This window comes from Aristolochia californica, unplaced genomic scaffold, assembly GCF_029961685.1.
Source record: "Aristolochia californica isolate CCGP_79_NKW_82.1479 unplaced genomic scaffold, dmAriCali1.0.hap1 SCAF_16, whole genome shotgun sequence".
Classification (NCBI taxonomy): Eukaryota; Viridiplantae; Streptophyta; class Magnoliopsida; order Piperales; family Aristolochiaceae; genus Aristolochia; species Aristolochia californica.
The window spans coordinates 22,795,943-22,812,092 of NW_027181837.1; the positions used below are offsets into that span (position 1 = coordinate 22,795,943).

Genomic DNA, 16,150 nt, shown 5'->3' on the forward strand with positions numbered 1-16,150 from the left:
AAGCACCGCCATCGCCGTCGTTGTTGCCCGCTGGCTCGCTGTTGAGGAAGACGGCGATGGTTTAATTTTTCTTAAGTTAGGAAAAATTAAACTATCATCATAAAAATCATTAATTTATAAAAATAATTATTTTTATTTATAAAATAATTATTTTTATTTATTTAATATATTTATTTTATAGTTACTATATTAAAATAGTGATTTAATAGTCATAATTAAAATATTGTTAAAATAAATATTTGATAAATTATTTTGGCATAATTATCCGATTTTTATAGTTAATTAAAACAATGGTTTTAAATTTTGTGATAATATATTATTAATTAATAATACATAAAATATATTATGTACAAATATATAGTGTGTTAAAGTTATGATTAGATCAATTTTTTCTCTTAAATTTTTTATTTTTAGGTTAAAGTATATCATATGTTATTAATAAATTAATAAATCAACGTATTACTTTCGTTTTTGTTATTTATAACGTTATATATTTATTATTTGTAATTAATCATGTGCATATTTCATTGGCTCATGTAATTACCATATTAATGCACAATAAAATATCTAATTCAATTAATACATATATTAATATATTTAATTATACATTAAATAACTTATTCGTGTAGTAATTATGGTTGTTTTACCTAATTTGGGGTTTGTAATTAAGTGTACTGTAAGGGTATAGGGATTCTCTTGTTTTTTATATTTTTCTCATGTTGGAGTACTAACACTGGAAACTGTTTTCCCGTGCACATGAAGTCATCAACACTAACACCAAGTGCGAAGATGATCTTCATGTACATGATTGACATGATCTTCATGTTGGACATGAACTTGAACTTCAAAAATCCATTTGGGGGACTAAACCCCCCTATCTAGTTCTATGTGTTTAGTTTTAATTCTAGTTCAATTTTCATGTAATTTGAATGAGTATGTAGGGAAATATAAGGGTTTAAGTGTTTTTAAGTGAGAAGGGGCATTTTTATAATTTTTATTTTAGAACTCTATAAATGACCTTGGTGTGAGCTCGACCCCCAATTGGAGCCATCCAGCTCTCTGAATTCTTCTCCATTTCTCTCTCTCTCTCTCTAAAACCCTGAAGTTCACTCTTTTACAAAAGGCTTGCTAATGGAGGCATGTATGCATAATATTGATTGAAGAAACGAACACTCATTCAACTTAAATACCTTAGATGTTAAATTTAATCGTTGAATTTGTTTTCAGATTAGATCAGGAAAAAAACCAGATGGTGCTTGCCTTGTTGTTGGTTCTTGTTCTCGTGGCTTCAAGGACAACAAAACAAGTGATGTCATTTTCAGCAGTTCATCAGCGAAGACACTTAGGGAATCAAAAGTTCATTACTTTTGGGAGGTAATAGTGAATTCTTTCCTTGCAAATTCTGCCAAATGTTGACTAAAAAATTGAGTTACATTTTGCTGCTATTTTCTTTTTAAATATTCATGGCCTGTCCAAGTTTGCTTTATTCTTTTGTTTAGTTGGTGGGTGTGAGGTTATCTGTACATAGATATTCATGTGCTCCACATCTTAGGCTAGGCTAGTTTTTGATAGTCAAAGAAGTTGTGTGAGGGAGAATAGTCCCACACTAGATCGAGCTTGAAAATTGGAAAAAAGATGGAGATTCTTGCTTCATGTAATGGAGACAAGGGGTTTTGGTTAAAAAATGGTGACTTTGGATTCAATGCTGCCTATCTTCAGCTTTTGTTCAGTTTTATTTAATGGTGCGGCTCATTTTTTTTCAAAAGCTCCACAGGTGTTTGGCTAGGGGACCCTCTTATCTCCTATGCTTTATAACTTTGTGGCTCAAGCTCTTGCATTTTCAGTTGTTCCCTGTTAGAAAATATGATGTTGAGGGTATTTATGTAATTCCACATCATGTAATTGGTGTTCATTTAGTTTGGGATTCTAAAGTACTGGACATTTTAGTTGGTTCAGTGGGCAGATTCTTAGTTGATGCAGTTCTAAAGTCTCGTGCTGATAATTTCTCTTGGTTGGTTGTCTCCCTTTATGGACCTATGTCATCTCTTGTGAGGCAGGAATTTTGGACAGAGTTCATTCTTATATTATTCAATGGTCCCTAACATGTATGCTTGGAGGAGATTTTAATGTTACACGGTTCCCTTCTGAAAGACGTGGATCTAGTAGATTGAGTGCATGGGAGAATAAGGCAGGTGTGCCTCTGCATGGGCCCAGTATGATCAAGTCTAATGATTTATTTTAGTGAGTGTCTTTTATTGTAAGAAGTGTTTGAATTCAAGTAGGAGAGGCAAATTGTGAGGTGCAAGGAGGAGATCTCTCTCCAGTAAGGCCTCGTGAATAGAACAGTCTAGAAGTGTCTACATTCGATGTATCTAGGAGTTAGCTTGGAGTACAAGTCAGTAGGCGTGGGAATTGTTAGTCTCACATAGGTTAGAGAGGAGTAATGCCTAGTCTAATGAGACTATATAATGTAAGCTCTTTGAGCACCAAAAATCAGTCAACAAAATAATATCTCTTTTATCTAGCTTTGCCTAACCTAGGGTATCTAACAAACAATATAAAGGTCGACAAGTGGCTAATCCCCAATCCATAAGGTGTATCCCGGTGTAAAGAGTCCTACCACCTCATCTGCTCCCTTGAAAAGGATGAACCCTGGCAAAGGTAAGAGTTCTCGGTTCCTATGCCATCCATTCCAGTTTATTAGCCTAGTTCCACTTAGTAGCCTAGCCGCCCCTCCCTGTTACTGGTGTCTGAAGTTTAGTAGGTCTATAGCCCTTAGTCGTCAAGTTTTTCTGTTTTCTAGTCAAGTCCCACTTGTCCTAGTCCAGTCCCCATGAGTCCTCCCTAGTCCCAGAGAGTCTCCATGAGTCCTCTCTAGTCTTAGAGAGTTTCCATGAGTCTTCTCTAGTCTGAGAGAGTCTCCATAAGTCCTCTAGTCTTAGAGAATCCCCACAAGTCCTACTATAGGAGTTCTAGTCTCTCTAGATCTCTATTCACGAATTTAGTCTTAATTAGGTAAGTTTACTTAAGCTAGGAGATTGACATCCTCCTTCCTTAGTACTTTTCCTATTTAAACTACTACTCTTACTCTCACTCTTTCCTAGAGTCTGCCAACGTCCATTACTATCCCACACGAGAGTCCCGCTTTCCACCTAAGTCCATTTCTACCCCCTCCTCCCTTAATTAGTGCCAACTCTAGCAACTCTAGTTTCCTATTCATTTCACACTTTCCCATTTCTAGAGAACTCCCTATCTCTCTAGAATCTTTCTACTTTGTCCCTTGTGCCCCTCTGGTCTATAAAACCCCATCTCCATGCCCCTTAAGCCTCCATAAACACTAACTCTAGTTCTTCACGAAATCGCATACCCTTCCTACCCCCAAAGCCAGAATGCCTTAAACTCCCACTTGCAACCCTTAAACCCTCAATCTGCTATCCACCCTCTCTAATACCCTAAATTACTCGATCATAACCTCACACCCGGCCATCTTCCTCCCTATCTCGTCCCTTAAGCCTAAAAGACCAAAAACCCTGATTCTGGTATACCACAGTTTGTTCCTCGGTCATTTTTTTCACGTAAAAGTTTCCATAAAACCTCTACACAAAACATTCACTAGGTCTCTAGATCAGCATGCTAGCCTCTTGAACCTTTGCATGTAAGTAAGAACATAACACTTTTTTTTTTATGAAAAGTGTGAATTTATTAAAGTGAAGAGCAGAAAAGATACAACCTAATTAAATGGGGATTCCCAACACATCAAGGAATTGAGTAAGAACATAACACTACGGTTCAGTTTTCTGATTTCTTAATGATAGTGCTCTTTGTTAGTTACAAGCCCACCACTTCAGGGGACACCAGTGTAGTGGCATCAGTTAAAGTTAAGAGGGGTACATGAGGGGTCATCCCCACCATGAAGTGGCACCTGCCCCACTTGAGGGGAATATTTCTTGCCTATCAATAGGTGGTCTGTACATGAGTTATAAAATGTTTTGTGAAATTCCTCATGTGCTATATCTCTCGTGTGATCACTTGTCCTGCAGTCAAGTATTGTATCAGGTCTATAGTTTGCCGATCATTTTCTACTAACTTTGTCACAAGGAGATTCTTGTCAACAATTATTGCACAATTCACACCCTGCTATAGTTTTTGCGCATTTTGCTTTGCTTGAGATGCTATGTGTTATCTTTTGTTGAGTGGGAAAAAGTTCCACATAGATAAGCGATAAGAAAAGTTGAGTTATTAAATTGCGTAACGAACCTCTTAAGTAGCTAGTCATTGTGGGATAGAATTAAGATCAATCCAATAGTGGTATCAAAGTAGAAGATGTGTATGGCCCGAAACACAGTTTGTGCTTTCTTGGTTATTTGTGTTGTCAGCTTTATGAGGTAAGAGTTTGTGTTATCGGTTCTGTTGGAAGTTTGTGTCTACGTTTCAGGCCTGTTATTTGTAAAATTTGGACGTGAGGAGTATTGGCTGGGAAAAAGTCCCATATTTGAAAAGTGTTAAAAAAAGTTAATGAGTTACAAGGTTGAGCAATAGGTCTCTTATGTGACTAGTCATTTTGGGATGGAATTAGGCTAAATCTAACATATTTTTTTTAAACAAACTTTCCTTATCATTCAAAAAAAATAAAATTCTCTGACCAATTAGCAGAAAGCGTTACCTTATTCCTTAGGATAGCAATTTACAATGTAATCGAGATTCTAAAACAGTGTATCTTCCAATTCTTTCTGACTACACATTTCACAGGCATTTCCTGCAGGTTCTGGGTTGAGTGATAGGACTACTTACATGTTCACTTATGTTGAAGCTAAACCAGGATCCCCTAAGTTGGAGGAATTATTAGAAGATTACTGGGATTTAATGCCATCTTATCAGGTATATTTTTGAAAGATTGTCCTTAAAATTCTACATGTTGTTAATGTTGGTTGCAACTATAGGAATACCTAGAAATTTGGTAGCCAATTGGTTTGTGTGTCTCTCAACTTAGCAGCAACCTGGTATAATATCCTTGATAGCATAAAATAACTTATATTGTCAAAATATTGTTGCCTGAAACAGTTAGAATAATTGCAGACAACCTCTCAAAATTAATGAGCAGGAAAGAAATAACAATTGAAATCTTGTACTCTTTTGAACAACAACATGATGTCTCAGGAGTTTGAAGTGTCCCTGAAAACTTGTAACTACGTGTCTCTATTGCTTGTAGTATAAGATTTGCAGTAACCCGGTATTGCTCTGAACTGCAATGTAATATCACAGATTACTGCAACATAGTGTCACCAAATTTGCAACTTAGTGTCTCAACAAAATTGAAACAAAATTAGAGAACATCTGGACTCTGAGACTCGAGAACAGTTTTCCTAAAGGAATAATTGCTCCCACTCTGTGATGAAGTTTGCTACTGGTTTATTAGCAAGCTTCTTTCTAGGATACAACAGAGCTTTTCAATGTGCAGCAATTATGAAGAGCACCCTTGAATATTGGTGAAACAATGTATCAAGATAGCTGGATATTTGAGAGTATTCGACAAAAAATTTGGACTTAAAATCACTTTTGTTGAATAATGTCCATCGAGGATAATATTGTAATCTTACTTCATATGTACTTTAGGAATTTGAGTTATCTCCCCTAAGACTAGTTATCTTTGTCATTAGATATTGTTAGAAGATAATGATGTAATTAGGGTGACACTGATGTAATTAGTTTATGATTTATGTCTCTTATTCACTCTTACTAGGGTGAAGGGTATTATTGTAATATTAGTACTTTCGATATCTATAAATACAACTTATGGGGGATGGTTTGGACAAGTCCATTACCCTATTCTTCTTTTTCTCCTCCTAAATCCTTCTCTCCACAACTCTTCTTCTTCTTCTCACCCCTTAATCCTCTTCTACTGTGATTATACATCATGGAATCCTAAGTTTCAACATATACAACTATTTGAGTAGAGAAACCATCAATTATGTAACTAAGGCAGAGCTATTTATGTATTTTTCTTCTTTGTTAATTAAGTTGCTATAAGAGAGAATTAGGAGTTGAGCTCAACCCCTAATCAGACAACTGTTTGATGGGCTATGATGCCTCCATGGTGCACCATCCAAATGCTGTTGCGGAACTCCTATTGCCGACCCGTCCTGCCCCTTCTGCCACAAGCGCTACCCATGTTCTCCTCCACTGTAGCTTCGCCCAATCAGTTTGGGCCAGTCTCCTGAACAAAATTGGGATCTATTACTGTGTCACCCATGACCTTCCTTTGATGATTCCCTCTCTTATTGGCTCTCGACTCCCCAAGATTGGCAAGCTCCTCATTTCTAGCTGTGTGGGCCATATTCCTAGGGCGCTTTGGAAGGAGCGGAATAAACGGAAATTTCAGTTTAAGGCTTCCACTACCTCTGAACTTGCTGAGTCTATTGCGGGTCAAATCACTTCTTGGCTCCTTACGAAGAAAGACTTCCTCCACCTCAAAAGCTCCCACCTTCGGGGAAATTGGCATTTTGTTACTGCTATGGCTGAGGCCTACCGCCCCCCTACTATGGTGACCTGGAAACCTCCACCTCTTGGCTACCTTAAACTTAACTTTGATGACAGTGCTTTTGGGTGCCCTGGGCCTGTGAGCTTTGGTGGTGTCATCCATGATGACCGCAATAACCTCCTTCTCTCCTATTTTGGCCCCCTTGGCATATCTAACTCCACCTCGGCGGAGCTTGTTGGATTACATTATGGGTTGATATCCTTCCGAGATCACTTCTCTGGGCCCCTCATCATTGAAGAAGACTCTAAAGTAGTCATTGACACACTCAGATCTTCTAACAAAATGAAACTTTTTCCAAGATAAAGTTTAAAGTTGACAATTAACAACAGTTTGAACAAAAAACTGAGAGATGTTCTGAATTATGAATTAATAAAACACATGAGTTTCAAAATCCAACACAAGAATTTGGTTTTATTAATCACTGACAAGAGTCCTCTTCACAATTTGAGATAAAATAGAAGAATGATAAAAGTGAGAATTCATATATTTCAAATCAATTGACAAGAGAGAATTTGTAATAAGCAATCTAGCACCAAAATATTTGGCAAGGACCTTCACGAAGGTCATAAAAAAAAACACCAAGCTCGTGCAAGCAAGTCCCATGAGGCCCGGGTAAATCTCAAATCGAACATACATCAGCATCCAAATTAGTCTCAACCTCCGTTTTCTAATCATCAAACTCAAACCAACAGAAAAAGGAGAAAAAAGGATGGTAAAAAATTATATGTTTGACCCCTCCCACCTTATATGTAGTTGCATATATAAGTTTCCTATATTCAGTATAACTCTAATAGAGAAACAAATTAGCACTCCTAGAAAGAGTCTTTTTCCTTGCTGTACTCAAACGCTACAAAGAGATTCCCCTTTTTTACTCTGACACTTGTAAGAAATAAATAAGGGCAATAAAGTAAACACTGGAATGAAACAGATACTAATTCTATGCTAAGGTTTAAGTATTACAAGAATGCCTTTATTCCAGATCACAAGCCAGTGCATGACAGGTAACACTCAAAATTTATCTGCTTTGGAACATCAAGAGGCATATTTTTGTTGAAAGTTCTTTTCCACTTTTTTTTTTAACATTTCCAAAGCAGATAAATTTTCCAATGTTTTCATCCACATAAAATAGGTGATTAATATACCTGCAATCACTTGCCTATTCAGTGAAAGTTCCTTATACTTCTTTTTATAGGGGGTCTTGCTTGATGATTTGGAAGTTTTGAGAGTTATTTTTGGCATATTTCCAACATATCGTGACAGGTAACATGAAGACCTTGTTTGCTTACTCATATGCTAAACAAAAATCATCCCATGAGGAGGTAGGTTATAGATGCAAACATGTTGAAATCTTGAATTCGGCATTGCATGTGTTATGCATCTTCATGCCATGCATATTCTTGCAGCATGGGTGCATCATTATATTATTGCAGCAATTATTGACCAAAATATTCCTTGGCTTATGAGTGTAATGTCTTGCCCAAGTTTCATTGCCCTTCAATTATATTGTATGTTTAGAAATCTTGAACAGGTTTGTGGGGATTTTTTGAGATACAACTTTTCTGGTGCGTCATCATTAAAAATTTCTGTGATGTTTTTGCTCTGTTCTGGGACATGCATTGAGTATCTCACAGCTTCTACTAGCATGTTTCCTATAATGGGTATGAGATTTTATCATGTTGTTGGCACTATTGGTTATTTTAGTTATAATGCTTATTAAGAATTGTTAGTTTTTTGTTTTAGTCTACAATTTGCATTACAAGTTGGTGGAAATCTTTAACAAAAGTAATCATTTGGATGTTAGCCTCCAATGTCAAATGTATTTAGTTGTGAAGTACCCATAAGATTTCTTAGAGCAAGCCTTGAAGTAAGCCCCTGTTTCTCACTTAAATTTTGACACGGAGGCAATATTTCTGTGTGTGGGAAAATACAGTCGGTGTACAGCTATGAATACAGCATGTACAACATGTGGGAAAGTACAGTTCATGTACAGCTGTGAATATTTGATTGTCTCTAGTGATTGTAATTCCCGATTTATATTTCCAAGATTAGGTAGTTACCTAATATAGGGACACTCTGCTGTACATATAAAATCATCGTAATTCGTTTCTCATTCAGTTTTCAATATAATTACCAAGTTCGACATATTTTGTCACTGTGGAATCTAATACTGCATTTCTCTCTCTAATTGGGGAGGACGAATATCTTGACAGCCCTCTGCCTGCAGCTTATAACCGTATTTTACAGGTATGATGTTTCTTTTCCTTACGTATTTTCAATTGACATATTGATATTGGACCTGAAAGCTGTGATATTCTAATCTCTAATGTACCCAGTAAAGGGTGTACGTGAGTAGCATATTGTAGATCTGGAAAGGCACTTTGACCCATATAGTGCTGAGGTCCCAGTACAGAATAGTCCATTCTTGAAAATTTCATCTATTGGCAACTTATGAAATACAACAAGGTTTATTTGTGGTCAAAATTTGAGTCATTGTTCACTTTCATTTAGCCATTCATAGTATGCTTGGAGAACCAGTACTTTAATAGTATGCTAACAATCGTATTGATAAAAAGGTCTTGATTTGAACATTTGGACGGCAACCATTCAAGGTTTAACTCTTTCTCTTCATGAAGGCTCCAAATGGTGTGTTCTTATGAGGTATATAAGGCTGTTGAACTGCACTAGGTATTGGTATTTTTGCTTGGTCAAAGCTCCGCCCTTCAGTGCCTTGTAGATGTGCTCCATGTCTGAGGCTAGTTGCGTGGGCATAAGAGGGGTTATTAGTTAGAGAATAATTCCAAAGTGACGATAGGCTTGAAAAGTCCTAATCTTATGATGCAATAAATCATAATGTGGTAGATCTAGCTGAAGAATATCTAAGAACAATAGATCATCCCAAAGTCACTCATGTTTATACAAGGAGGAGGATGGAGACTCAGTTTAAAGAGGCCTGAGTTTTCTATTCAAAGATCACGTTTGAAGAATAGATAGTTCTATGTTTGGCACTATCTTAGTGAAGAAATTATGTCTTTTATAAAGAGAATCGATGTAATTAGAACATAAAGTGAATTACTTACTTCATAAGGGTAGTATGGTCATTAAAAGACAATTAGGGTTTTAACTTGTAATAGTCTATTTAATGAGAAATTCGTTTTTTGAGTAGGGAAACCAAGAAAAACCTTCTCTTTTTTATATCTCTCTGTCTTGCAAAAGCTCAAGGACAATCTCCTGTTAGCCTATCTTCTTCTTTTTCCTTTGCGTAACCCTTATTCCCCTTGTCAAGCTTTATCATTCTTCTCCAATAGAGACCTAAGAGGTTCATAATAATTGGTTAGAACAGTTCGTTCCTTGGTGGGGAAAAGGTTGGGTTTTTTTTTTTTTTTTTTTTGCACAAGTCTTTATAGAAGCAACAATTTATTTATTTATTATTATTATTTTTTTTTGTGGACGGTTGATCCCTCTACTTCCATATTTCTATCACAAATTATACTAGGAAGGAAAGATCATCAAGTCTACTTTCCAACACAACAACATCTTCTTATTCCAATTTATTTACTAAGGGAAATCAGCATCTGAAGCAGTGACAATAAGGCATAACGAAAGTTAAAAGTGACAAAACAAAGCTTCCACAAACTAATGATTGCATAATCAAGAACAGAAATTTATATTGCAAATAATACCTCTAAAGGAATAATGATGAGTTTACTTTTTAATGCAAAAAATTACTTGTTAATTCAATTTTTCTATGGGGATAAATCAACATTAGAAAAAGTAAAGGTCATGCTGGAAGCAACGAAACACAAGAGGAATTTGGATCACCTTGACCTTATGCAACCAATTGGCTACCAAAGCACAATTTTTTTTTACCCAGATTTGAAACAACAACTACTCTAAAAGCTTTGAGAGACATTGCTGGAGAGGAGGGAGCGCATCAACTAAATCTTAGCTCACTATCAGTAACAAAGCAAACTTGAGATATCACATAATTGACAGGCCAAACAATTTGCTTATGACACTTGTTTTTTCAACCACAAAGGGTAGATTAACCAATGTTTGAGATTGTGACTCCACCTTACCTTAACAAAATGCTTGCTAGTAACCCCAACTAAAGGTTCCAACCACAAAATAATAAGTTACAAGTGCGATGCTTTGTTGTTGGTTTGAAGGTTAAGATCCACCCGCCCATCATCAAGTAAACATGTTTGCTGAACTTTTTTTTTTTTTTTGCAAAAAGCAAAGGCCCCACCAAGGTACTTATGTTGTAGATCATTGCTTATTTAATGGGTCACCGTGATGTTTTCCTGATGTCTCTTCCTTCAAACTCCTTGTGGCCTATAACTCGATTGCTAGTCCCTCAATTTGCTAACTTGGTAACTGACTCTCTAGCTGAGGGGTTATCTCTCATCAACTTCTTGTTGTTTCTATAGGCCTTCCCTCTTAAATTTGTATTTTTTATTTCTTTTGTATTTTCTCTTTCTTTCTCTTGTTTGGGGCATTGCTCCCGTTTGCTTCTCATAATGGTCTTTTCTTCTTTTAATAAATTTTCTCATTATTCAAAAAAAAAAAAAAAACCTTGATATTCAATTGATCCTCCATTAGTAACTTATATCTACAAAATCCTAGAACCATGAGACAAAGGGTGATGCAAATCACATTAATCATAGCCGAACCTCGAAAACGTGGCTCTTGTAAGGGGTAGAATGTTGTGCACTGTCTGAGTTTTTTTTATATGAAAAGTGTGAATTTATTGAAACAAGGAAAAAAAAGAAGATACAACCTATAGAGGGGGGTATCAAATCACATCAAGGGATTGAAAGGATGTGCCCCCTCTAGCTTGAGAATCCGCAAGGTGGTTGGCTGATCTGGGTACATACGCCCAAATACAATTGAGGGTAGACGTTATGGTACATATATCCAAGAAGACATCCCAATGCCTCTGCAAAGGAGTTTTGGGATTGGTACACCGGTCAATGATCACCTTGGAATCCCCCTCAATGATAAGGAGACCTAAGAATCGGTCTTGGAAGATGGTAAGGTTGTGGTAGAAGCCAACAAGCTCAGCCTAGGTAGAGTTCGAGATGCCAAGGGGGCCTGCGAATGAGAGCAGGAGGTTGCCATTGCCTGAGTGGATGACACCGCCGAAGCCCGCAGGGCTTGGACAACCAAGGGCACTACCATTAAAATTCAACTCATAGACAATATCTTTATTCCAATTTCCAAAACGATAAGAGTGACCCAAAGAGATGTTGGAATATCAATCAATTGCCCATACTAAAATTTTAAACAATGAAAACGAAAGCAGATAACTAAACAACAAGACCAAAAGGCAAGGAAAAACATCATCTTTAGGAAGAATGAGATCACCTCTAAGAGTTGACTTGGTTAACTCATAGACTCTAGACCATAACCTACTCTGATACCAATTCCAAGGTGAAATATTATAGAAGAAAATTATTGGAGAGGTTAGGGTTTAGAGATCCTTTTCCTCTATTTATAACTTGGACAATATTTAATTTATGATCATGTCTCTGCTCCCTATAAACCTTAGTAATCTACTTTTTACAACAAAACGCTTTACTTGAAAGTACAAAAAGCTAAGTTATCAAAATATCAACTTTTAAACCTATAAAAGGGCTTCATAGGTAACAAATAAAACAATCTTTTGCCTATCGAATGAAATTTTGGTTTTCATCTATTGTTGGATTAACTTATTCTCTTGTTTTATTTTCTGTTTGCTATTTTTTTAGTAGTTGTAGAAATTCTACTCTTTGTCCTTCCAAGTTTTACTTACCAAACTGTAGTTTTTCCAAGTTATTGGTGAAATCTAGGTTAGTCATATTCTAGAGGAAGTTTTCAACTTTATTATCCCGTGAGTCTTTTTTTTTTTAAATGGTGATGATTTTATTTCGAAGGAAAGCAAGAAAATACATCAAGGGAGGCTGTCCCTAACAACGAGAGATTGAAGGGAGGGACCCCATCTAGCACAAGTGTTAGCAGCCGTATTGGTTGTTCTAAGTACATGAGACTAAGTACAAGTAATAGAGGATACAATATCCATTTATCCATTATGTCAAGAAAAAACTATCAATAATGCCATGAAGGGAAGGAGGCCATGGAGCACCATCCAATGACAACTTTGGAGTTTCCTTTAACAATAAGCGGATTGCTGAAGTGATCTTGAAATATGCGGAGGCCGTGAAGGAGGCCTGAGAGCTCAATCATAGTCTAATCAACAATGCCGAGAGGACCAAATTAAGATATAATAGCTGAGCCTCTAGGATCAAAGATCACCCCACCAAAGCAAGCCAATCCCGGATTCCCAAAAGCGCTGTCATCAAAGTTAAACTTAAAAGTAATCAGTGGGGGGAGGCACCCAAATAGCCACCCGATGAGGGGCAAAAGGGACAAACATCTGAGCAATAACCTTCCAGTTGATGCTGGTAGGAGCACATGAGAGACAAGTAAATTCTTTCAGAGTGCAGATCCAAGTAGAGATGAGGCCCGTAGCAGTACACATCACCTCAACAGTTGAGCGGAAAGCACAATCAAAACGCCTGGAGTTCCTCTCCTTTTAGAGGCACTAGGGGATGTAAGCAATATAGGTAGATAACAGGAGCTTACCAAGACTGGGAAGGTAAACCCCAGAGGGGAAGTGGTACATGGTGCTCAGGTTAGGAGGGATGCAGAAACTGAGGCCCATGTTGTCAATCATAGAAGTCCAGATCTACTAGGCGAAAGCACAGTGAAGGAGAAGGTGGCTAATAGTCTCGGTCTCCATCCCACAGAAGGGGCAGAGGGGATCAGGAGCAGTATTACATGCCTAATAAGGTTATCGGCGGTGAGAATCCTATTGCGGTAGGCACTCCAGAGAAAAAATTTCACTTTGGGAGGAGCCGAGAGACGCCAAACAATGGCGGCCGAGTGAGGAGCGGGAGGCCGGGTCCAACCCATAAGATGGCAATAAACCGAAGAGACTGAGAAACGCCCACTATCATTCGTAAGCCAGATCATCCGTTCAGCCACCTGAGGACGAATCTTAATATTGCCAAGTCTGCCAATCAAGGGACAAATAGAAACAACCTCCTCATTAGGCCGCGTCTAAGACGAAGATCCCAGGAGTCATTTCCCCAATCATTTAGTGTGATGCAGGTGAAGTTTGTATGTTTTTCAATCTGTGGAGGGGGGAAGTGAAGGGGGAGAGGTATGTGGTTGGGGTATGTTGGTTTGGGGGTGAGGAGGTGAAGCATTTAGTGTGGTTTTAGATGGGGGAGGGTTGGAGGAAGGTAGATTGATTGTCTGGTTGGCGGTAGGAAGGCTGGGGAATGGGTGCTACGATGGGGTGGTGGATGGGGATGTGGTGACTGGTGGGAAGAAGTGGAGCAGAGTGGAGCGGAAGGTTTCCCAGCTGAAGCTGGAGTCTGTGAGTTTGGGGATGTAAAGGATTGCCATGGTTGTCTTTGAACGATGCTGGGTGATTCTGCACTCAGGGGAGCCATTGTGGACAAGGTTAATGGCTGGAAGGCCATGTCGCAGTCCAGAGTTCTTTGGTGGGGTGGTTTCAGAAGGTATCACTGGTAACCAAGTCAAAAAGTTGGATGAAGGAAGCACATGTGATGACCAGAATGCTGATGAAAGATCTTTTGTTGTTTGTTCTGGATAGGATACGGATGGCAGGGCCGGAGTGATCCAGCAATCTGCAGAATAAGATGCAAGTAGGCTCGAACCGGAAATGTTGGGTGTGGAGGTTGCCTAGTGAGGTGGTACAAGGGTGGGGAGCTTCAAACCGTAGTCTTCTGCTGGATGCCCAGTTATATACTGTCTGCCAGGGAACTCCATCATCTCCGGTAGTTTTCTGGGTGTTGTCTTCTGCAGTGGTGGTCCTCCAGTTGATGCTGCGCTGCTGGCGGTGAAGGTGATCACGTCCTTGAGCGGCTTCATCGGTCTGGATGGCGCCCAAGGGGCAAGCTAGTGGTCCTCCATCTCTGTCGCCATCTCCTTGCTCTCGCCCCCGCCCTCCACTCTCTCACTCTTTCTCACATCTTCTCCTCCTAGCTCAAGAAGAGTTATGCACAGAGATGGCCAAAATTTTTGACTAATACTTCAACAATTTTCAAAGCTTTATGTCACTAGAAGTTCTGAAGTTGAAGAAAAACTAGTGAAGTTGGTAACCCCTCAACCACTTGATCCATGCCATCCATCACCAATGAAGGGCTCATGTCCAAGTTGTTTTATGAGCAAAATCCTGAATTCAATGGTGGAAAATAAGCTGATGATTATATGGATTAGATGTATGTCATTGACTGTTTGTTTGAAATCAAGAAAATTTATCCTGAAATCAAAGGGCCTATGATTGCAAGCAGATTAAGGGGACAAACTATTGCTTGGTGGTAAGCCCTCACAACATAAAAAAGAAACCTTTCAAGAAGAAGTTTAAACATAGGAAACCATGAAGCAATTTGTAAATGAGTTCTTGCTTTTCACTTATTGACAAACCATGGTTGATTGGTTTAACGAACTCACTCAAGTCTTTCTTAAGTAACATTTCCTATTTTAAATTTTGATCTTTGTTTCTAAAATAGTGAACTCTAAAGTTGGAAACTCTACAAATTAGAAGTTGTTTCCTATTTTTAAACTTTCTTTCCAACAAGTAGAGATATATTTAGTAAGTTCTAATTGGAGTGTATTTCCAATAATGGACAGCATTGGAGTTTCTTATTGTATTTATTTGTATAACTAAAGGGCTTCATTTGTAACAATTTGACGCCAGCTTTTGCCTGTTGAATGAAATTTTGGTTTTTATTTGCTATGGATAAAATTATCCTCTTATTTTATTTACATTTACTATTTTTCTTAATGACTGCAGAAACCCTACTATCTATCCTTCAAGTTTTACACATCAAAGTTGAATCCAAATTTTAGTTTTCCAAGTTGGTGAAATCTAGGATACCCATACTCTCAAAGAAACTTTCAACTTTATTATTCGTTGAATCTATACCACTGCGTTTTGTCAGCTTATTAGTAAGGAAAAGACTTCTTAACCTCAGATAATCATTTTTGAAAGATAATGTGCAACCTTAACATGGTGTCTCAAGCCCAGGTCTAATTTTGTTTTGAGGATAGTTTATATGTTCTCCCCATCTTGAGTCAGTTGCTTGTTAGGCTTGGACATGAGTGAGAAGTATTAGTAGGGTGCAAGTCCCATCATTCTGTGGTCCATTAACATTATTCACATCACAGGTTACTTGTCTAGATGTCATAAGGATCATTGGTGTGTGGATAGTCCCACATCAGTTTGGTTTAGAAGATTCTGAATTTATTAGTTGAGAAAGGTTACCTAACTTTGTCTAGTCATTTTTTGATAGACTTAGCACATCTTCAGCAGGAAGCTATTGTATGATTATATTTCTTATCTAAAACAAGAAAACTTCGCTAATTTATTTAAACCAGATTGGTGATGCAAGTGGTATACAATCACCAGTTTCATTTGGAGGTTTTGGAAGCATGACTCGGCATCTCAGTAGATTATCATCTGGTATGTCTTGTTTATTTCTTTATCAGCATTTTTTATTTTCTGGAAAAGTGCAAGGACGCCTTTGAGGATAGAAAAATAAT

General features: G+C 37.7%; 1 protein-coding gene across 4 annotated transcripts in view; it reads left to right on the forward strand.

The window, feature by feature from the left end:
- The window catches only part of LOC137952849 (uncharacterized), a 31,024-nt gene that overhangs the window by 12,442 nt on the left and 2,432 nt on the right, over positions 1–16,150 (forward strand). For 2 of the 4 annotated variants that reach the window (XM_068799927.1, XM_068799928.1), the window contains exons 8-12: positions 1,228–1,374; positions 4,750–4,878; positions 7,731–7,798; positions 8,749–8,782; positions 15,986–16,070. In XM_068799927.1, coding sequence (XP_068656028.1) covers positions 1,228–1,374; positions 4,750–4,878; positions 7,731–7,798; positions 8,749–8,782; positions 15,986–16,070 — 463 coding nt within the window. The remainder of the gene's footprint in view (positions 1–1,227; positions 1,375–4,749; positions 4,879–7,730; positions 7,799–8,748; positions 8,783–15,985; positions 16,071–16,150) is intronic. The other 2 variants (XM_068799929.1, XM_068799930.1) reach the window with 1 other exon arrangement.